General features: G+C 40.6%; 2 protein-coding genes and 2 non-coding genes across 4 annotated transcripts; 1 reads left to right on the top strand and 3 right to left on the bottom strand.

The window, feature by feature from the left end:
- Positions 1-737: 737 nt before the first annotated feature.
- Positions 738-18,975, top strand: sh3d19 (SH3 domain containing 19). The gene is made up of 22 exons (XM_069166796.1): positions 738-807; positions 2,361-2,456; positions 7,563-7,602; positions 8,961-9,001; positions 9,314-9,353; positions 9,599-9,713; positions 10,287-10,458; positions 10,559-11,599; positions 12,366-12,479; positions 12,725-12,831; positions 13,342-13,382; positions 13,492-13,699; positions 13,790-13,858; positions 13,969-14,106; positions 14,222-14,294; positions 15,423-15,553; positions 15,648-15,706; positions 15,805-16,028; positions 16,903-16,955; positions 17,089-17,275; positions 17,823-17,926; positions 18,029-18,975. Exons 1-22 carry the CDS (start codon positions 738-740, stop codon positions 18,137-18,139), a joined length of 3,234 nt encoding a protein of 1,077 aa, XP_069022897.1. The 3' UTR covers positions 18,140-18,975.
- On the bottom strand, positions 18,969-23,193 carry rps3a (ribosomal protein S3A). Its single transcript, XM_069167581.1, has 6 exons — positions 23,095-23,193; positions 22,391-22,494; positions 21,862-22,049; positions 19,860-20,068; positions 19,447-19,556; positions 18,969-19,140 (listed from the first exon to the last, which is right to left on the bottom strand). The coding sequence occupies exons 1-6, from the start codon at positions 23,154-23,156 to the stop codon at positions 19,013-19,015; spliced, it is 801 nt and encodes a 266-aa protein (XP_069023682.1). The 5' UTR covers positions 23,157-23,193; the 3' UTR covers positions 18,969-19,012.
- Positions 19,333-19,403, bottom strand: LOC138209718 (small nucleolar RNA SNORD73). The gene has a single exon (XR_011179188.1). It is a non-coding gene; the product is annotated as a small nucleolar RNA SNORD73 (small nucleolar RNA).
- LOC138209719 (small nucleolar RNA SNORD73) lies at positions 22,134-22,203 on the bottom strand. Its single transcript, XR_011179189.1, has one exon. It is a non-coding gene; the product is annotated as a small nucleolar RNA SNORD73 (small nucleolar RNA).
- Positions 23,194-23,223: the final 30 nt, after the last annotated feature.

Genomic DNA, 23,223 nt, shown 5'->3' with positions numbered 1-23,223 from the left:
AGCTGCAGACTGTAGGCATCTTTTTTTAATTTTTATTGTTATTTAAGACAAAAGACAAAGGCGTTTTCCTGTCAGTATGGACATAACTATGTTTAAAATTTGTATAAAAGCTAATGAACTAAAATAACCAATGGTAATCTATTTAGTGTCAGTAGTAAAACACATTGAGGAGAAGGGATGCATCAGGAGACTTGGACTAATGGCCTATTTCTTAAATTAACTAATATTATTTTACATTGACTTTTAAGCCATATGGGTTCATTTTTCCATCTCCACACCAAGACATGAAATCAGTTTGGTTTTTTTTAAGTTGGTCTTTGGAAACAAAACAGCACCGCTGCTTTTCAGCGTCTTTTCCGCAAGAAATCCCAACAGATTCATCTTTTATGACGCTTGACAACTTAAAACCCGGTTAAATATGGGTTAAGGGTTGTTGTTGTTTTTTTGTTGTTTTTTTTTAACCTATAATGTCGTTGAGCAGTCCTGCGTGGACTGTGATCTTACGTAAAAAGTGTTGTCTGCCGGTGTCCGGACAGTGAGTGGCACCACCTCCATCCAAAGCGCTGCGGTGGGCAGGGCGCACTGGAACTTCTAGTGGCGAGGCAGCGACCGTTTATCGCCCGTTTCGACCAAATTAATGAGCAATTCACTGCTCTAAAAAGCTCGCTTTTTTTTTTCTTCTTTTTTTTTTTAACTTTATATATGTATTTTTAATTTCTACATTGTTTCTAATCCCGATGGCAGAAGCCCGGCGTGAGGAGGAGGGAGAGGGGGAGCGCAGAAATCTGCGGGACAACAGCCAAACAGGTAGGTTGTACCCGCGGCTGACAGTTATCTGAGGGGCTGAGAAGTTAACTTAAATCCCTTAGCCAAATTTTACAGTAAGACCATGGATTTGTTGCTGAACCTGCACATTGCCTATATATATATATATATATATATATATATATATTTGTTTTGTTTTTTGTTTTTTAAAAAAATATATATATTTTAGACATAAGAGCAGCTTTTAACAGTTTTGTTATTATTTTACAAGGAATATATACCAGTAGTTTTTATCCACTACATATCATTTATACTTGACTTTACTTTCATTTGGGAGACCTGTTTTATTTTAGAAAAATGATTTTTATTTCCCCTGTATGTATGCAGCAATTGTTTTCCATTCATTTTTGTGGAGAATGGAAATTGCGGAGCAAACTCTTGAATTTTGGTTGAAGTGTGAAACACACCACAGTGAATACTCAGGTCTGAAATAACTTATGTCAAACAAACATTATCATCATGTCAAAATTCAATTTAGACACAATAAACCACGAAAAGTGTGACGTGTTTTAGCTCACGTTCCTAAAACTGCCTTGAAGCTCACTGAATACACAGCATCAAGAGTCTGCATGCTCCTTGATTTACATACAGAAATTCATGGAAAGCAATGGAGGTCTGGAACAGCAGGAAGAAAAAAAATCAAAACAATAACTACTGGACTGAATGCTTTGCATGGAGCTGAAACACTAGTTAACAACTGAGTGACGTTCTTTATCTTATCGCGAGATGTTCAAACCAAACATGGGCTGTGACAGTATCATGTCAATCAAAAAGATTGGCATATGTTGTATACAACACTTGAAAGGCATTAGGCTAATCTTCTGACATGGAGGAATATACATGTATACTAGCTGCACTTTAATATCTCTGGGAATCATGCGCAAAGCAGTACACGCTGTAGTCATGTTTTGGTTTCCTGAGTGGAAATAAACCAACATACTTCAGTTCAAAAACATTTTCACAGAAGATCAAAATCTGAAGAGCAATACTACATTACTTTAAAACTTTTAAATCTCTCCTAATGAAGTCATAAACAATGGATTGTGACTTGACAGTGAAGTAACATTATTTGTATGTCATTTATTTCAGCTTTTCTGTTTCTTATCGTCACACACTTTCTCACATTTTGAATTCAATGGGTGTGACTGTATCAGTTGACAGTAAATGTGGCTGCAGACAAACAGCTAAAAACCAGGCACATCATTACACTAACAGCGTTCAGTTAGCGTTCACGGCAACTCTGCTCATTACAACATGTGTCTCTTGTTGCTAAAACGAAATAGCTCTCTTGCTCCTTTTAGCTTTGGCCTGCATACGGATTTTTAATGTCGGGATTTAATGGTCCAAACATGAGCTTTTGTTTTCTTCCTGCTGCTTCACCTACGAGCTCCATAAAGCTTGTCTTACATCTGGGGGGAGAATTGCCCTTCATCACAGTTCAGAAGAGACATTTATTCCGTTGTGTTTCTCAACTGCACCTGGTGTGCAAACACTTATTTCTCTACGCCCCGTGCGCCCTGCCCTGCTATCTGCAGCCCGTGTATCAGCTCAGATCCCCCCCACACCCACACCCACACCACACCCCGTCACACCACACCCCGACCCCACCAGCTGTCTGCACGGGAATTCCTGTCGGTGTCTGAGCAGAAAGGCTGCTGTGTCACGAACAAGCTGTCGTCTCTACTCGGTAGAGTTTTTCATCCTCTCAAAATAATGAACTACATTAGGAATCACATCAGATGCCACTTTGGGTAGTTTCCACTGTGAATCACTCGTCTGCACTGACACCACCTAATCTTCTCTGACTAACAGTCCACACCAGCTGCTGACACCGTGTTATTCACTCATGACACCATAATCTGTCAGCTTTAAACGGTCTTGTTTTACAAGTGAGGGCAAATCTGTTCTGACCAGTCCTTTGTCAACAACAAAAGCACTCCTGGATTTTAATACAAGTTCAGTCTTACTCTTTACGTTCTGACAAGAGTCAAACTTTTTCCTGTAATTATTTTCTCCCATAAATGTCTCAGCACATTATTTGAGTTTTAGTCAGCAAATTTTTTGTTTCCTACTGAAAGATGCCCAAATTGGAGGCCTTAAAGTTAAACGATAATCAAACTAAACCTGGATAGAACGAGGATCTGCTTTTTAATCCGTGTGGAGTTCTGTCCGGTGTAGTGTGTCACACAGACGTGGATTGTTTTTCTTTCTTTCCTCTTGTTGCCAGTTTCACCAGCTGCTCCCCGACTGCTGCTGCTGTGCTGAGTAATGTCAGCATGTGTCCAAGTGAGAGTGACGGCTGTGCGGGGAAACCCTCCCTGCTGACTTCAGCAGTTTTCTGATGTGGTTGTGGGGCTTTTCAGGTGTCAACAAGAGATATTTACTGATCTGGAATAAAATTCTAAACGAAAAGTCGATAAGTAGTCTGGCAGATGGGTTCCCATTTTGACAAACATTGTTGAATGTTTGAAGGTTAAATGAGCCTTGAAATATGCCTAAAGTGTAACACTGTTAGCACAAACAAGAGGTGCTACAAAATGATCTAAATGGGTCATTTGGGATTGCAGTCGCTTCACGGGTTGCTTGTTCTGCTGTCTTAGTCCTGACTTTTAAATCTCAGCAAATATTTGATGGCTTGCCATGAATTTTCATACAGATGTTCATTTTCTCCAGGGGATTGTTGAAGATAAATTTGTCAATCCCCTGATGTTTAATCTAGTGCCATCACCAGGTCCACTTTCAAAGCGCCTTTAGTGGTAATTCACAAATATTAGCAGACTAACAAATGCTAAACATTTAACCTGCTAAACATCAGCATGTTAATGTTGTCGCTATGAACATGTTGGCATGCTGATTTTAGCATTTAGCATAAAGTACTGTTGTGCTTTGAAGTGCAACCTCACAAAGCTTTGTGGCTGTAAACTTTCAGTATTCATATTTAGTAAGAGAAAGGTATATAAAATAGATCTGCAAAATTGTATCATCATTATCTTTTTTTGAACGGGATATGTTGGACTCTGAAGGGTCTTAATGGAAGTGCCCTCTATTGTTTGATTGATAGACGAGATAAACCAATTAAATGCAATTTCAGGGCTGAAGTCACAAAATGAAGTTGAAGACTGATGGAAGACAATTGCCTGTCTGTAACTGTCCTCAACTGTCCTTCATTCAATTTGAATATCTGATATATTTCTCTCACGGGTTATATAAGGATCAAATCCATGGCTGTTGGTTTTGAATCTACAGTACATAACAGTACATTTCCGTAATGTATATGACATATAAATGAATTTGAATTCAGCTTTAGTGCTTGTATTTGGACAATCTCTTAATCTGGTGTTTACGATCTGAAATGTGTCACCAGAGCGCATCAGCTTTCCTCTCAGAGACCTTTAGAAAAATGTATGCACACTAACACATCTGGATTGACTTTTATGACTGTAAACTATGTGCTCTTTTAAAAAGTGAACCTGACAGGAACATTGCCTCGAATGTATGAAGTATGAGGGCTCTTCAGGTACTCTGGGAGCCTTTTAAACGGTTTGAAATTGTGGAGCTTAAAACTATATTGTTGACCTTTTATCATCATACTTGTGATTCACTTACTTTATTTAGTTCCTCATTTTTTTTTTTAACTCTCATGAGAAATGTTAGAAAAATTACTCAAGAGGCTTGGTTCAAAATCAAACACATCGGCAAGAAGGAACACATACATGCACCTACAAAGGGATGTGTCCAGCAAAGAAGGGCCTTCAGCTTTTATACAGTGGGACAAACAGTAGACCATCACCCCCATTCCCTTTGTACCTGCTTTTGTATGGTAATACAGAGTTGGTTGTAGGTCACAAGGTAGTCGTCAATTAGATGCGGAAAGAATCACTTGCAAATAAGACAGAAAACAAAGGAAACTTTTCGGGGCCTGAGACTTTCCGGAGCCGCAATGCAAACAAGAGGAAGAGACAAATCTTTCCTTTCCATTATATCCCTCCTGTTTATACAAAGTATAACATAACATGTACATAAAAAGGAGAAAAACAAAAAGCAAAAGAATCTTTCCATCATATAAAAGAATATTTCCATCAAGAAATAGTCTCTTTGAGTCAAATTTTTTTTGGTATTGTTTGATTTAGTTTGTACTTTTCTAACCTGGCATGAACGATGCTATGAATAAATAGTTTGACGAGTTTTGTAGGTACCAGTTAATATTTTGGGTAAACAAACACTGTGACTTCATGGCCTAGAATATTGAACCTGCTGAGGTTAATTATTCAACCAGCTTTAGACGCATGCCAGTAATGAATGGCCACAGAGCGACCTGGATATTCCTGTAACCTTTTACTTTGTAGGAAAAAGTGAGTGACAGTGCAGTGTAGTGTGGCACAACCTCCCCTTCCTGAATGACTACATTCCAGTTCATGAGATTGGCCAAGTAAACACAGGAGCTGTGGGACATTAATGGGCCGTCCCTCTCTGCTCTGTTGTGTGTGGCTGCTCGCTTCAAGTGCCTTTGTCGCACTCAGACAGACACTCGGTGGACTAGGAGGGAAAAATCTTGATGGAAAAGATCCTCTTGATGCTGAAGATTTTATATTTATTCCTTTAATTCCTCACAGGTAGGGGCATCACAGTATCACAAGTGACAAGTTGTATTTAGTTGCATCACTTCATAGACTACGGGTGAGCAGACAACTGTGCCATTATGCCAGTAGCTACAAGGAAATGATGATACTTTGTTCAAAGTACCTGAGTTTAAAATCTTGTCAGGCAGTAACTAAAAAAAACCTTCTGTCTCATTAAGTGAAACTCCAGAAGCTCTTTTTTTTTTTTTTTTTTCTTCCCTCACATGCTGTTAAAGTGTAACTCGAGGCATTAGCTCTGTGGCTCCAGCAGATAACAAGTAACAGGTGTGACAGGTGGCTTTCACTGCCAACGAGGTCATAGTTTCAGGCGGTTGGCATGAACAACAATGCCGACCTCAACCTCTGCCGAGACTTTGCTTTTCAGTATTCTAATGATGAATGAGCTCCTTTCTGATTAGATTGGCTCCGTGGCTTTGACCTTAAAGATTGGAAATCTACTTTACACCTCTTTACCACTTGTTGTTATTGTTAAATGTTACAGGAAATAATAGAACTGTCCGTATGTTTGAAGGAGCCCCTGAAAGTAGCTTCACTTTAGTCAGATTGCATGCTATTTCTCTATGGAAGAGACGATTTTGAAACTGACTTGACTGTTAAAACACACAATGTACATTTGGGATGGTAGTTGGCCCGGAAGTAAGGCGTCTCTAATATTTTGGGAGAATTATCGTTAGCGTTATAAACTCACATTAACACAACAAAGTATCTGTTTTACCAGTTATTTGGTATGTGACTGATTGTCTCCGTTTCAGTTTATGTCCTCCAGCTGCTGCACAGATACATTTATCGACATGAATAAGGACATATTAAATGAAAATTCAGGAAATATCGAAATGAGGAAAAACATTGTTTTTCTCATTGTCTTGTGTAGTTGTCAGAGTTATATATATTATATATTATATATTATATATATATATATATATATATATATATATATATATATGTATACACATATACATATATATAAATTAACATGGTGATATACCACTTCTTTTATTTTTAGATTTGAAAGCACCAACGGTTAACTTCAGACTAACTGGTTGATCGAGGTTTAATTGCTGATCCTGCTGGTTAGGTTGAGCTTCTTGTATTTCTAGTTTATGCAGTCCAATCGGGAAGATGTAGGGGGGTCGCACATTTTTTTTTTTTTTTTGCATGATGCAAACCAATATGTTTTTATATAACTCAATGACTGAAACTGCTGCCTGCCTATAGATTTTTTTTGTGAATCAAAGTTTTTTTTTTTATACTATTATTCAATATTTGGTTTAAAGACAAATCATTTCCTGAAGTTTTAGATGAAGTCCCACAGGCATCACAGCATGTCACGGTATCTTTCTGTTTCTTTGTCAGGCCTGACTTGTAGTCTTCTTCACTTCTCACTTCTTTCGTTTCCACCGTGGCCTTCAAAAAGTGAAACACTTGATCTTGCTCTGCCCAGAAAAGTCCTCATTGATGTGGTGCAACTTAATATGAAGGGTTGTTCTGTGTTAAAATGGATTTGAAAGATTCCCTTTCTGTTTAATCAGTACAGACGTGAACACCTTCAAACACTGAGTCACTTAGTAAAAATAAAATATAAAAAATTCCCTCCTGCTCCAAAAATAAAATCAGTTACTGTCCTGTATATGTCATGAGACAATATGAATTAGTCTACCATCTGAGATTTTTCAGATTGTTTATGTAGTCGTACCTAAAGCGTCCATGTAGTAATATTTCTGTGTGTATTTGGCCACTGTGAGTCATGTTGAAAATCAATGAGCAGAACTGCCTTCATGGAGCTTTGTATGATTTCTGCAACAATGATAAAGTGTCCTGACTTGTTGCTGTATTAGATTAAAACAGACACTTATCTGTTTAATCTAATCCATAAACAGTTCCTCATCTGATAGTCTTAAAGAAGCGTGTAATATTGAACTACAACATATACAGGATTATGATGCAGGATTTTATCCACATTGCCCATTAATCATAGTGACTTTGCTTGTAAGTGGTGTAAATCTTCATGACATTAAGTGGCAGGATGTTATCTTTGACGTCATCTCTATTGCTACACATCACTTATGAAACTGTGTCTTTCTCTGTTTTCCTCCACAGATCATCCTGAAAGAACCAAGCCAGAACATTTACCTTCCAGGTGAGTTGTTTCTCTGTGAGGTTTTACATTAGCACCTGCTGTGGTCGGATCCAGCAGCGCTTCCACCAAACTGCATCTGGGTAGAGTGCACTGTCCCTTTAACAGTCAGATCTGCTGATGGTGAGGTTGTGAATGGACCAAACAATGCAGTGATCCATCCTCGCTCACAGACAGAAGGCCAACACAGGGACGAATACATCATGCTGCTGTTTTCAGCTGTTGTTTAAGGAGACCAGTGACCTGTGCAGACCTCAGAGAGAATCTGGCAAAATTCTTAAAAAAAAAAAAAAAAAAAGATATCACGGGATATGTTTGGATCATTGTTTTTACAACCTAGCGAATTAGTTAAATCGACCACATGGTCTAAGAAGGAGGATCACTGGTCTTTCCCTCTGATAGTTTACGTCCACCTCCTGCTCTCAGGTCTCAATGAGCATGTGGATAGGTGATGATAATGAGCCTGCCTCTGTCAGGAGACTTCCTCTGGCTCAGGTGAAGAGACTTTTGGTACACATAAGAGAACCACTTTAGTTGAATTGGTTCTGTTTTCAACAAGACAAACACAAAGATGGCGATGATCAAGAGATGATTTTACAGGACTAGAAAGAGATCTGTACCACGAAGAGGTAAACAACCAGAGGATAACAAACCATGTCATTATGTTGGGCTCTTGCATTGTGTAGAGAAATACTTATATGTACTGTGTTTACTTGGAAGAGATACCACTTACTGGGCAATTTGTTTTTATGAGGTATGTTGTTTTGACCTAACTCGTGAACAGTATTTGCAGGGGCTCTTGTCTTATGCCGCCTTGATAGTCAACACTAGGGTTTTTTGATTTAAAAGTTTGATAATATTTAAGTTTTTCTTAATGTATTTACAATATTTTTGCCTGGAATAATTAACACGTTAGTTAATAGAAATGTTGAAATGAAGAAATATTTACCTGACTAAGCGCTTTCTGCTGTTTCCTCATAACCAAACCATGACCATCTGAAGTAGAACTTTGCTTTTGCATCTTTGCTTCCAGGAACCATTTCTACCAGCCATCATATGCATTGTGCATGTGTACACCCTTAAAATAGTTTTAACTATTCATTTCTAGTTTCTTATTTTACAAATCAATAACCCTGCTTTGATTCTCATGTCCCACTTCTAATTTTAAATTATCTTTTTATTAATTGGCATCAACACTAAAAGGTAGTTGTATGGACAAAGTATAGAGAATGCCACCGTTCAGGGATGAGTGCAAAGATTCCTTTTTAACAATGAAGTCACCACACAGCTATGAACCCACTCTTGTTAGTGTGCCCCACACCTTCATGACAAATAAGCTTCATGTTCTGCTCTCTTTTCAGTCAAGGATCGCTGTCGTCCATACGAGCTGCTATCAAACGAAGTAAGTTTGCATAAACTGAGCTCTAGGGAGATCATGTGAGATTTGTTTTGAGTTTGTGGAAAATAAGATACCATGATCTATTTTAACTGATCCCTATAAAATACTTTTTGACAAAATATATACTTTTTTTTTTTAATGAAATTTTGAGAATACAGTAGTGTGATATACTGTATTTGGTGGAGAGGAAATCTTGAGGTTTCCTGTCAGAAATGTGAAAAAAGCAAAGCAGATACAATATGTCTTGTAAAACATCATATTTGTCAGTTAATGTGCAAAGCAGACAAAGTTCATGTTACTTTTTTCTTCATTCAGCAAGAACAAACTCCCAGAGTGACAACACCAGAGACAGAAGGTAACATCAAATAAAGTTTCTACCAATGCCTGTTCATGTCATGAACACCTTAACTGTATTATTTGATTCTTACTGAGATATGCAGCAAAGTTATAATTTGCTGTTTGTGACTGAGAGCACTGTCTTTGGCAACGAGGAAAAATAAAGTCATCAATACAAAAAGACTTGTATTTAAGATGGACTGAAGTGGATGTGTTTTGGTTGTCTCTCGGGTCTTTATCGTCCCTTTATGGTTTGTCTTTCAGGCAACCACAGATCACCATCGTCTCACCAGAACCTCTGGCCGGTAACAACTGGTTCTCAGCAACCTCTGTGGTTTTCCCTCCTCCTCCTCAGTCCGGCTGGTCGTCTGTCTCCCAGGTGGGCTTCATCTGATCAACAGTGTTTGAATTAATTGTTTTTCTTCAATCAAAACAGCTGGTTTCTTTATATTTGAATCAAGATTTGGATATTTTCCTGGTGAATCATGGCCTCGGGTATGCACTGTCCAAGAGTATTTCTTCCTAAATGATAAATCAACACACACTCCAAGTCATGATCTAAATATGTAATGAAATGCTGGTAAACTTGGCTGAAAAATGGTCAAATTGAACCATCTTGCGTCTAAAAATACTGGAATTAACCCATAAGATATCCTCACTATGAATACGATTTTACACTAGAATGTTAACTTTTGCCTAAACTCTCAAAAGAATACTGATGACATGACCGTAATCTCAACAGTAGTTGGTAAATTATAATTGTATATACAGGGTATTAACAACACAATGCAAATGGCAGCTACAATAAGTGAGAATACTGCAGTATCTGGGAAAATAATGAGGATGCGTGTGTGTGTGTGTGTGTGTGTGTGTGTGTGTGTGTGTGTGTGTGTGTGTGTGTGTGTAAACGCCTCTCCTTTTCATGACTCAGCCCCCACCATCCTATGACCAGGTGATTAAAGAGAAGACCCAGGAGGAACACATTGTTAAGCCCACTGCAGCCCCCCGCCGGACCACCTGCATCTCCACAAGTGCCACACAGACTGACCCTGTGAGGGAAAACACTGCCACCGCCGTCCCACCCTGCACTGCACCTCCACTGTTAGCTGAGAAAAAACCTGCAGGTGAGACATATGAGAATCATTGCTGGAAAAACTTATTTGGTGGGCACTTCTTGTTGGTTTTTTTGGGTCAAAACATAAATATGGGTGTTTTTGTTTCTAGGTAAAAACCCACAAAAACCACCACGGCCTTCATTGCCGAAACAAGTGGACAGACAACCTGCAACTGAAAGAGACAAGGAGGTTGCAAAAAATGCAGCAGCAGTCACAAACACAGAGGAACAAAGTGACTCAAAGTCCGATGTGAAGCAACTTGAAAAAGTCGACTCCGCTCACACATGCACCAGATCTGTCACTGTACACTGGAATATTCCTACAAATCAATTTTCTGTCCCCGCTGTGCCCGCTATAACTCCTCCCTCTCCTTCAAACTCCGAGCCCAGTGAACGCCCCGTCCCGCGTCCTCGTACAAAACCCAGAAAGCAGGCAATCGAAGAAGAGGCCAAAGTTCAGACTTTGGTCAAACTCAGTGAAAACTGTGACAATATTCAATTCGATCCACGAGAGGTCTCCTCAAATACATATTTAAAGGAGTTATTGGAGGTCTCCAGTGCAGATAACGAGTGCGGGGAGAACAGCGACATCGTCGACCAATCAGACGAGGCTTCACCGGGCGAACATGCTGTGGGCGAGATGAACGCCAACAACAGTCAGCGTAATATCCGTGCCAGGATTCAGGCCTTTGAGAGCCAGGACGACACCGAGGACGGAAATGAGTCCAAACCAGTCAAACCAGAACCTCGACCCAGGAAGGCACCCACCAAACCCCCAGTTGCTGCCAAACCTTCTGTAGCTCTTAAATCTCAGTTTACCTCGAGTATAGAGGACAACGATCAAAACATATTAACCACAAACCTCCCCCAAACCCACACACCAGCCTACAGACCTCAACCCCCCAAGAGACCCATAGGACTGTCTGTGAAGGAGGAGCTGGAGGCTTTACACATCAAGGCGGCCGGCCCACACAGATCACGTCCTGCAGTTCTGACCAGAGCCGACAGCATCTATGAGGATGAACAGCCACCTATTCCACCTACACCTCCAGTGAAGCCTCCAAAGGAACCACTCAAGCCCAACCTGAACATCAACAACCACAACTCGTCCTCCATGTTCACCGAGAATGAGTACGTGGACAGTCCTGCAAGTGAGTAGCATTTTTTTCTTGGTAATACTGTGTATTGTCAGATAAGATGGATTGCTCTATTGGCAGACATGTAAATAGTTTCATTTTCAATTTGACTATTGATCAATTGATTCATCATAATCATAATAAACCTTAAATTCACTATTTATTTAAAAAGTGGTGCAACAACAAGAATCAACTCAGAAGCAGCTGTGAAGAAGCAGAACAAACAAAGATCCTTTTTAAATCAAGTCTGCGAAAATAACTTTTGGTTAAAGTAAACGGTAAAAAATGATATATGCCCGCTACCAAAATCTTAAAATTGTTTCCTTTGTCTGACCAACACTCTAAAAAACAAACAGGTATTCAGTTCACAACAATAAGAGTCTTGGTTTGCTGTAACTATTAAATATTTGATAATATTTAAAGGAATAAATACTCTTCAGTTTAACATGAGGTTGCCAGTCAGCCAGCATCACTGTATAGCTGGAAATGCTGCATAAAAACGGGGTGGACTTAGAAACTGTTAATTATTCCAGTAGTGACTGGACATAATACCTTTCAAAACCACAAATTTCCATATTTACATGTCTGTTATGAATGGATTAAACAACTGTGACTCTAGCCGGCTTCCAGGCTTCATGCTAAGCTAGACTAACTACTTAACGGCTCTAACCCTACACTTAGCAAACCCTTATCAAATACTTTTCAGTAAATTGATTATTCAGTCAATTTTGCTTGGTGGAACATAAAACACAGCCATGCAGTGAACTGTCTCTTTGCTCAGATTCCACCCCGTTCAAACCTCAGCGTAACGTGGACAGCAATGGAGGCTCCTTCACCAGACAAAGTACAGCAAGAAGACCGACCACCATCAGGGTTCCCAGCAAAACCGGTTCAGGTGAGTCCAGGAGACATTTCGTGACTGAATTTTGCCTGAAACAATTACACATGATGTGTGTGTTTTTTATAATAACATATGTTGCATGTAAGCTGTGTTTTAACTGAGCCCCACGTTGTAGAATTTGTTGATTTTCCACATACTCTAAATGCTTTCACTTTATTTATGCTCATTATAACTGAGCAGAAGTTTTCAGTGTTGTTGTTTTTTTTTTGTGGGTTTTTTTTTGGTCTTTTCGGTGTCAGATCATTTTCAGGACAACCCTCCTCCTCTCCCGGCTCAGAAGCCTGTGGGCTCTCTAAACCCCTCCGTGAACCACAGACAAAGCCTGACACCTACCCTCTCCTTCCAGGTAACATTAGCATTACAATGCAGCCACAAAACCTCAGATCAACTTCGCACACACAAGCTGTGAACATCCCACTTTCTGCCACAAAGATAGCACCAAAAAAAACAAACCATAAAAACAGAGATTTTCCTTTTCTTACAGTCTTGGTTCATTTGACTTTTGATGTATTATAATATAATCAAAAATAATTCTTTGAACTGATTTGAAATCAGTTTAAACTCATTTAAACATTAAACTCCTCCGCATTGTGTCATTCGTGTATTCCTATTTATAAAACTACATATGGGTCATTTTGCAGTCTCTCTTTCAGGCTTGTCTGTCTGTTAACTGTGCACTTTACCTGCCTCATTTCCTCTGATTTCCACAAACAAAGAAGTTATTGTAGCTCCGTGAACACATTGACTGTGAGTGGTATGTGTTGTCACACGGTTACTATGGTTTCCACTGCCACACACTGTTGCACTCTTATCTGTTTTAGTGCTAATAAAAATGCACAATTGGATTCTTTTGCAGGACTCCTTCAGCAGCGGGCCGGAGCCATCGTTACCACCTCGGTAAGAAAAGGGAAAAACAACCAATCAGTCAAATGTTTCCTTCAACTATTGTCGTGGACTTCCTAAAGATGATACCCCACTCAAGTTCTTGATGGTTTTTGCACTTCAGGAAGCCAAGCAAAACCCTCCCACCTCGGCCACCTCCAGCCAAAACAGGCCCTGGAAGACCTCCCCCGCCCAGCCTTCAGGCCGCAGGTCGATCTCAGTCAGCACCGTTGGAGACTTCACCTAAACACCAGGCCCAGAAGCCCCACAGGAGAGGACTCGTCTTACCGCCGAGGCCCAACCCGGGCCACCGTCTCTACAACAAATACACTGTGAGAGAGATCCCACTGCGCCCTGTGCTGTAACCCAGTGTGTAATACTGCTTCACGTGCATCTGTTTACATTTTTCTTTCTTCTTCCAGTTTCAGCTTCCCCACGGGATTGCAGCCTGTGACTACGACGGCAGTAACACAGGAGAACTGTCATTTCAGGTGAGTTCCACGACCATACCATGTTGTCTATACATAAAAACGCACTACTTCATACATTATGGTTCGTGATCTAGTACTGAATCTGATGCCTCTGTCTGCCTCTTCAACAGAAAAATGAAGTGCTGCTGCTGCTGAGAGAGATCGACCACGATGAGTCCGAGTGCCAAGTTGGAGAAACCAGAGGCAGAGTCCACAGGTCACGTATGAAGATCATCACTCCCCTTGGCTCAGACTTCTCTCCATCACAGGTAACTTATCCTTCATGTATGAGTAAAACCATGTGTTACTTGAGCCTTACTGACTTTTGTGCCCCGTCAGCTCAGATACATTAACCTTTAAGGGTTCTCTGTTCTCTCCCTGCAGGGTGCCGGTCCAGCTGCTGTGGGTGGAGATGGTAATGGGCAAACGGTGCAGGCTGTACACAACTTCACTCCAGGTAATGCATCAGTATCTTTTTTTTTTTTAACCAAACAGCCCTATGATTGTACAATAATAAAAAATAAACAGAGAACGGGTTTTTTTTTAAAAGAATACTTTGACATTTTGTGAAATATGTACATTTGCTTTGTTGTTGAGTGTTATTTGAGAGGATTGATATCACTCTCATGTCTGAATGTGAATTATAGATTCACCTTAGCACAGTGGTGGAATAAGTATCCAGCTTCTTTACATCATTAAAAGTACCAATACAAGCAATTTAAGAAGTCCTTCATCGAAATACCTACTTAAATAAAAGTGCCTAAGTAAAGCCAGCAAAGTGTAGAAAAGTTAAAGTACTGGTTTGGTCCCTCTGATGGATACACTGTTATTATATGTGATATCAAAAATATAATCAATGCTGAAGCATCAGTGTGTAAATAAATCTATTTTACAAACTGATTTCAAACTGACAATCATTTGTAGCTGTGACTGCTACGCCATGTCTTGTATCAGAAAAACTACAATCAGAGAGGAAACTGTCTTCCTTTTCTTTCATTCATCAAAGTTCCTTTTCTTTGCATTTTAGAAACATTTAATTGATGAACTCTTACTCTGCTCTTCTAGAGAAACTGGGTGTAAAGGGGAGGGTTTCAGAGGGAAGGAGGCTCTGCTGGAGCTGACCTGCAAAGCAGAAACCTGTATCGTCTCCTCTTCTTCATCTTTTTTTCCCCCCCTTCAGTGCTCTGTGTCTCCATCTCCACCTTCTCAGTCTCTTTGCTCTCTATCTTTTTTTCCCCCCTCGGTTTCCATCTGTTCCTCCTCTTCCGGGCTTTGCTTGTCATTTTCCTCCTCCTCTCCCTTTTCCTTTTCCTTCTCCTCTTCCTCCTCTTTAGCTCTCTCCTCCAGCGAGGCTAGCTGTTTCCCATACTAAATACCAGTGGTGTCAAAGTTCTCATTTCACTGTTGGCAATAAAAAGGTGGATGATTGTATTTTCCTGAGTTTTTAAATCATTCTTTAAGTTCATGTTTATTTGCACTTGGCTGACTGAAAAGAGGAGATATTGGTTGAATTTCACTGGGAGTTTTATTTTTAATTTTTTTTTTAAATTTTTGTAAAGAGCTCAAGTGTTTGTTGTTCACACAGAGGGTCCAGGAGAGCTGGGTCTGAGAGCAGGAGATGTCGTGACCATGGTGGAGCAGATGGACAGTGAGTGGTACCGAGGCACCTGTAGGGGATCAACTGGCTTCTTTCCCATCAATTATGTCAAAGTCCTGGTGAGTTATAATACATCATTAAACGCAAGTTGCTGTAAGTCAGAGAAATCTGTGGATTACGAAAAAAAGAATGACCATTATCTTGTTTAATTAGTCGAGTTCCCCAAAACCCCTCCCCGAAAGGAAAGCCAAGCCGCCACCTGCAGCAGTCAGGTACCGTTTTTACAGCATAAAGTCTTCGCGTCGTTACAAACGATCATTACAAACTACTACCAGATGAGCTAACTCCGTGTTTGTAATGTCCCTTTAAGCGGTCCGAGATGTGTGGCCAGGTTCGACTTTGAGGGCGAGCACGGTGGTGAGCTGTCGTTCTCCGAGGGGGATGTGATCCAGCTGAAGGAGTACGTGGGACAGGACTGGGCCCGGGGACAGGTCGGTGTCTTCATCGGCATCTTCCCTCTAAACTTTGTGGAGGTCGTTGAAGATCTGTCTCCGCCTCCTAGTCAGCAGCAGTCCACCAGGATAGCACTTCCTGGTAAGATTACCTGAAAACACCCACACTTAATGCTTTTATACTTTTCATTATGTGCCGATTTGTTTCCTAAGGACAAGCTGTAATTGTATTTATATATTTGTTCATGTTTTTAAGTATGAATATTTATTCCACACCAACATATTATCCTCTTAATTCTCACTTGAAAACAAAAGGGCCGTTGTGCCCATCTCTGAAGAGCCTCTATTCATCCTTTTCTTTTATGCTGGCTGGCATTTCCCTCTGTGGCATGTCAGGAATCTGTGCTCCTGTTTCTCTTTCATTAGACCATTGTTTACAAAAGTACAGTCCACAGGCGAGAGTTCACAAACACAAATTAGAGGTCATGAGGGAAGACAAACTCCCACAAAAAAACAAAAAAAAAGTCCCGATTGTTTTTCTTTATTTGGCTTTTTGATATTTTATTCATAAAAGATACTAAGTTTCATCTTAAAATCGACAAGTGCTGATAGCGCCAGCGCTACCATTAAATATCTAAATGAATCTTAAACTGTCTCACAACAATAATAATTTCCATTTATTAGAAAAATGAATTACTTTCAGTATTAAACATTAAAATTCTGTTAAACGCTGAATTTAAAAATATAGTTTTTATTAATGTTGCCACAAATTGCCTAAAAATAATTAATAATTCAGTGTATTGAAATAAAAATAGAGGAATCAGCCTAATAATAGTAGAATGTGAACTCGCTATTACGAATTCCCAGTAAAAAAAAAAAAAATGCAGAGGGCATGACCTCTGATTACTCTACAATTATTTCAAAAATATGTCAATACATGAATTAAAACCACCACAAAAATGTGCCCACAGATTTTAAATTTGGCTCCATAATTAAATGTGAATGTATTTCCACAGGTATGGTGGCTGCTTCTCCCAGCACACACCTTGAAGTTGCCAAACCGGCTCAGGTAACCAATATTTATCTCGGCTGAAACATCAATAAGGACGGTGCGGGTTGTAAAACCGACTCAAAACTATCCCGTGGACAAGTTTCATTCCGCAGATGAATACAGCCGTCGCGTTTTCCGTTTCCGCCTGTAGGCGTCTCAGTCCGGCGCGGAGTGGGCGGTGGCTCTGTACGACTACGCGGGGAAGTCGGAGGACGACCTGTCCTTCCGGCAGGGCGAGCGTGTCCTGATCACGCGGCACCTCAACGCTGAGTGGAGCCGCGGCAGGCTCAGCGGCAAGGAGGGAATGTTCCCCAGAGCTTTTGTGGAGGCCGCTGCAGGTACAAAGGCTTCAGGGTCAACTTGTCCATTTGATGCGCTCTACAGAACAAGTTCACCAGTGTCTTAAAGTAGTTGAGCTCATTATCAGGGTGGTAATGAAGACAAATATTTAGATGGGAGTATCAGCGAGAGCGTCTTCTGGTACTACCCTGTATTTGGAGTAAAGTGTTGACTAACAATATATATAAATATAATGGTAAACTACTTTGTCACACAATCCTCAAGTAGTTTGTCAAACATTTTGTATAAAGAGGTCCCTTCTTTTGAATATTGAAGTTTTTTTTTTAGCATGTCACACTGACAGGCATTATTAGAGGCACGACAGCTGCAATTATCATTTGAGTCCCAACTTTACAAGTAGACGATAATCAAAGGGTTTTCTGTGGTATTTGTTCTTTATAAACAATTTTAAATGTTGATCATTTGCAGTTTATTTGCCAGTTTTCTGTCATTTATAGTCAATCTGCTGAATCAAATGAGACAGATTTTCTGAATCCCCATAAATATTGATCATTAACTTCGTACACTGCACATCTTCTTCAACAGGCCAGGAGTCGTCTAATAACCAGCAGAACAGAGCTGCTGCTGCCGGGAGAGCCAAAGCTCTGTACGACTTCACATCGGACTGCGATGAGGAACTCTCTCTGCAGGTAGTGATACTCGCGTTTCTGTTGTTGGATCAATTTCACAAATTCACAGACCAAAAAACATCAAGTGAAAGAACCAACCTTTCTATTTCTCTTCTCTCGCAGGTTGGGGATATTGTAACCAACCTGGAGTCCATCGATGAAGAATGGTTTTTGGGGGAATTGAGGGGAAAACGGGCCCTCGTCCCAAAAAACTATCTGCAAGTCCTGGGATAGATCCGTGTGGCCGTCAGTGCTGCTCAGTGCAAGAACTACTGCATGAACAAGGGACAGTTGGATGAAATGAACCGAGATCTGGGGACGTTTTCAGCAGTGGGAGTCTGGTTAACTGCCTTTAACTGGACTGCGGTATTTCATCCCCACAAATCTGTTCTCTTCTGCAGCATTTTACCCTGAAATGAAGTGTTTACTGAATAATTTATCATGGCTATAATAAATATTAAAGATGGTTGGCAATGTTAGTACACTTGATATCGATGGACGATCTTACCATGTTAAACCCAACAGTAACTGTAAATTAGCACCATCCTCGGGGTTTATTTTCCTCCCCCCGGTAGTTACGTCAACTAGATTCTACAGAATATTGTGAAAAATGAAGTTAATACTGAAGGAGTTCCACTTACACTAAACAAGTTAGGTGAATGATTTCATAGAATTAGCTTCAATAAAGTTCAGGGGAATGATAATACCAGATATGGATTGAAAACTGAAGAAGATTCATTGAGTTTTATATTCCTCTAGTGACATCTGATTATTTTTTAAAAAATGCAAACCCCAGGTTTTCTTTGATTCAGATATTGGAAATATAGCGTTATATTGTGTTTATACAAAGTAGTGTGGATAGCAGTGACGGTACCCTTATGGGACACGCTGACTAAAATGAGCACCTTGTGATATAATGTGGTGCCAATGCTCCCCAAGTCTTGTCAAGTCAAACTGACCACGAGCTCTATAACGTTTCTACCAAGCTACTGCAGTAGTTTCCACTGCCTGTGCACCAGTATAAAATGTCCGAGTTCACTCACTGACACACAAAACAGTACCGTTTGCTGGTCATTTACATTTTTTATTAAATCTGTTGGGGTGTTTTTAGACCGTCTCCTGGATGGGGGGTTCGTAGCCGTCGGCCCTCTCCACCTTGGCTCCAGTGTCGTCACCGGATGTCTTTGCGGCGCCGCTGGCCCCGCCCTCACCGTGGAGCTCCATCAGTTTGCCCACTGCAACAGAGAACAGGGCGCTTTTAATTTGGGCTCATAATTAGTCTAAAGTTGAACGAGGTACCAAGACATTTGAAGTTAAACAATGTTAGTGATAAAGCAGACATTCCATTCGCTCAAAGCCAGTTAATGAAGAAACCATTCTAACTTCAGCAAACCTTCATCATTCCACGTCACGATGTCATGTGAGGGAACGTCAGGTGATCTCAATAGGAAGTAATCAGGAGATCATATGGGACCGAAACAGTTAGTCATCATGCGTTCCCACAAGCAGAAAGAAAAGAGCGACTCCTGTGTTACACCTACACTCAAACTTGGGCTTCTTCAGCATCTTGACCTTGCGGACGTAGACGTCATGTAGAGGGTAGATAGACTGACAAGCCTTCTCGATGTCTTTGCCAACACTGTCGGGGATCCTGGAACAACACAATACACAACACATTAATCAACAGGGTAAAACAACAACATACTGAACTAAAGCAAATATATATAAAAAAAAAAAAACAATTATCTTGACCAAATGAGTACACGAGAAACCCAATCCGTTTCAGACTTCTATCCATATGTACACCGAAAATGAAATGAGTGGATTAGTTTCGCCTTTAGGCCACCGCTGATGCCTAAGTATATATTCACTTTAATATGGAGTTATATTTCAGGCTGTCATCTGATGCAAAAAAAAATCATGAACGGAAAAGGAGCAACTGTGCAGGACTTACAGCTTGTTGACCACTTCCTTCAGGTCGTTGGTCTGAACCTCACGGGTCATGATCTCCATCATCTTCTTGCGGATCTGGCGGACCTGCTGGTGCTGCGCATACGAGGTCTTCCTGATCTGGTTGGTGCGCTTCTTTGTGAAACCCACGCAGAAAAGACGCAGGAGGTAGCCATCGGTGGTCTTCACATCCACATGTGCTTCGATCATGGTCTGGTTGGAAAGATCAAACATCAGATTCACTCTTTGCACGACAGTGTGGTGATCCAACTTTTTGTCCACTCACGTTAGTTAACCCTCGTGTTGTCCTCGGGTCAAAATGACCCGCAGCCAAGTTCTATTTTATTTGTATATTTTTTGGGATCGTTGGTCATCATTCTTTAAAAGAAACCCTCACAGCCTCCTTGTCACCAATGATCCCAAAAAATATGAAAATAAAATAGAACTTGGTTGAACACAGCTGCGGGTCATTTTGACCCAAAGACAACACGACGGTTAAACCTTCTTCGACACTTTTTCTTTTACACAAAATGTATTTTCACAATCCCAGGTTGCACCAGCATGGAATTTCGCTTTACAATAATTGTGCACATTCTTCACACAACGTACATGAAGGATGAATAATAATGCACGACCCTCTGTGTTTTAGGAGAAATTGTTTTACAACCCAATTCATGTATTGATTTCAGCATTTGGAAAGTGTTCTTCCAGATCACAGATCAAATACAAGATACCGTTATCCAATTGCTTTAAGAATTAAAGAAAAGAAAAAAATTCTATTCTTCCAGTCTATTGAGTTTAAAAGATGGCCTAGCTGGGTTTCAGAATATCAATGTTGGATTCCAAATTTACACCAAAAGCATTATTTGGCTTGGCTACTTTGTTGGTGGATGACCTGTGATATATTAGATGGTTTCCAAGATATAAATAATGAGTCTCACCAAAACCAATTAGTTCTGCTTAGGAAGATCAAACATAAAATGTAGACGTTTGCTGCTACGGACCTCCACTGCAGCTCGACACTGAACATCCCTGTAATATCATTGTGATATGGCCAAAATATTTAAACACAGAGGGTCCACAAATGCAAAGTATATTATAATCGAATGTTGTGTTATGGTAACAAGGTGCTTCATGAGGCATGAAACCTTTTAAAATTCTCATGCCAGAAAAAAAATTAACACCTCAAATCAAATTAACTACAAAATTTGATGACTGCTTTTGCCTTGATGGCACAAAACATGTGTTATTCTGCTTTTCTCCAATCAACCTACATCAACCATTCATGCTCTTGTTTAGTAATGGCCCATCAGTTGCACTCAGAAGCTCCTCAGGACCATTTTCTGCTGCTTGCTACTACTAATGTAATCGATTCATCACCTAAAGTAAATGGCTCAACTGTCATTCCTATCGCATTTTCAAAGGCAGTTGAGATTTAAACCGCTGAACCTTCATTCACAACAACGGGAGGCTGTGGCTCAGACGGTAGAGCGGGTTGAACAAGAATCAGAAGGTTGGTGGTTCGATCCCCAGCTCCTCCTGTCCACATGCCTAAGTGTCCTTGAGCGAGACACTGAACCCTAAGTTGCTCCCGATGGTGAACCATCGGTGTGTGAATGTTCTCCCGATGGCAGCACCTTGTACGGTGATCTGTCTCATTAGTGTGTGAATGGGAAAACCATGTTAAAGCGCTTTGAGACCGAAAGGTGATAAAGCGCTATACAAGTACAGACCATTTAACCCCACTTCATGTGTGCTGCAACAGCTCCTAACATTAGTCCAGTTAATGTTGGAGGAGGACTTATCCTTCATTTTTATCAAAGACTTGTGGCAATAGTTTAGATTGAAACGAGTCTCAACATTTACTCTCCAAAGTTTGAGGGGCAATTAAAAGTAGGTCAAACGAGTTTTCAAATTGACATTGCTACTGAAGCTCATGTAACATCTGTGCTGCAGTGGCATTTTCAGGAAAATACTCAGAACTGCTCACAAAACCTGATCATTACCTGCCACTTCTTGACCATGGAGCACATTTTGTCGCGGGTCAGGTCCATGCCGTGGAAGTTGGTGAGGCAGTTCTTTCCCTGAACGTCTTCAGTGATGAGCTTGAACTTGCGGAAGGCCACCTCGTCGTTCTGCAGATCAGCCAGGCTCACCTCGAACACGCGTCCCTTGAGACCGTCAGAGGCGATTCCTTGACGGCGAAAGCGTGCAAATGTTAGAAAAGGCCTCAACAACAAATGAGACCTGTAGAACCACATAATGTACTAGTAATGCAAAAATCAGTTGATCCAATAAGTAATCGACAGCCATCATTTGGGACCAAAAACAGTTTGTCAACATGCATTCTCATAGCGCCGCTATCCCCGAAAACCGCGTATAAAGACGTCATTTAGGATATTAAGTCTATATTTTTTGAATACAGAGAGTCTGATTTATTCATTCATCTGTCACTGAAACAGTCAGACACGCAAAACGTCTTCGTTACTACACGTACACCTCGAGATTGAGAGTTTTGCAGAAAGCAAGACTTACTGGTTCCCTGAGTCCTGGTGACCAAGGTCTTGCCCAGATTGCGGATGTTGAACATGGCTGGTGCCTTGACATCATACCAGTCCTTCTTGGAGAAAGGGTCCACACTGCAGGAGAGGGAGAAAGAAGCACATGGGGTTAAACTGGTAACACAGACATGACGACTCGATAACGATCCATTACTCGGGGAGGAGATGCGGAGCTTCAGCGGGCAGCACCTCGGAAAATCCACGAGATTCTCAACTCGACAAAATGCCGGCTATTTCCCGAACCACTACTCCTAACACATCAGGTTGTTCGTTTGAGCCACGCGGTTCTATTTTTAAAAATATATATATATTTTAACAGCAAGTTGTGCGGCATGCCTGCCATGTTGCTAAACCCATGCTAACATTTAGTAGCCTTTAGCACAACGTTACTGTAGAACCCGGCTCACAAATTTATTTTTATTTTTTTTTCTTAAGGCATATTCTGTCTCCTCTAAAGGGGAAATGCGAGCCTATTTAACGCAGTTTAAATATGACGAACTGTTAACAGCACAAGGTTAGTGGATACGGCACCATCCGGCGCTAAAGGGGCCGACGACGAGAGCAAGCACGGCCATCCACTTAAAATCAGCTTCATCCTTCGCATTTCTTACACCGACGTGACATCGGTAGAAAACGCAAAGCCTGTTTTGTGCAGCGATGTCTAAATGTACTACTTACATCTTCTTTTTGGCACCTTTTTTGCCGCCTTTGGTCAGCCTCTTGTTCTTGCCGACTGCCATGTTGGCTACAGGGAGTGAAAGAGGAGGAAATAGGAACTCACGCGAGAATTAAACAGACCGTTCGGTT

The sequence above is a fragment of the Embiotoca jacksoni genome, unplaced genomic scaffold (genome assembly GCF_022577435.1).
Source record: "Embiotoca jacksoni isolate LCO1_2020_lvr unplaced genomic scaffold, fEmbJac1.0.p SCAF_4, whole genome shotgun sequence".
NCBI lineage: Eukaryota > Metazoa > Chordata > Actinopteri > Embiotocidae > Embiotoca > Embiotoca jacksoni.
This window is presented reverse-complemented; position numbering and strand designations above follow the sequence as displayed.

Excerpts from the sequence above, each read along its gene's own strand:
- sh3d19 (XM_069166796.1), top strand. The coding sequence starts at position 738 with ATGGCAGAAGCCCGGCGTGAGGAGGAGGGAGAGGGGGAGCGCAGAAAT. Across the intron at positions 9,002-9,313 it reads ACGAGCTGCTATCAAACGAA|CAAGAACAAACTCCCAGAGT; the intron begins GTAAGTTTGCAT and ends TTCTTCATTCAG. Across the intron at positions 9,354-9,598 it reads GACAACACCAGAGACAGAAG|GCAACCACAGATCACCATCG; the intron begins GTAACATCAAAT and ends TTTGTCTTTCAG.
- rps3a (XM_069167581.1), bottom strand. The coding sequence starts at position 23,156 with ATGGCAGTCGGCAAGAACAAGAGGCTGACCAAAGGCGGCAAAAAAGGT. Across the intron at positions 20,069-21,861 it reads CCATGGTCAAGAAGTGGCAG|ACCATGATCGAAGCACATGT; the intron begins GTAATGATCAGG and ends CTTTCCAACCAG. Across the intron at positions 19,557-19,859 it reads AAGGAAGTGGTCAACAAGCT|GATCCCCGACAGTGTTGGCA; the intron begins GTAAGTCCTGCA and ends GTGTTGTTCCAG.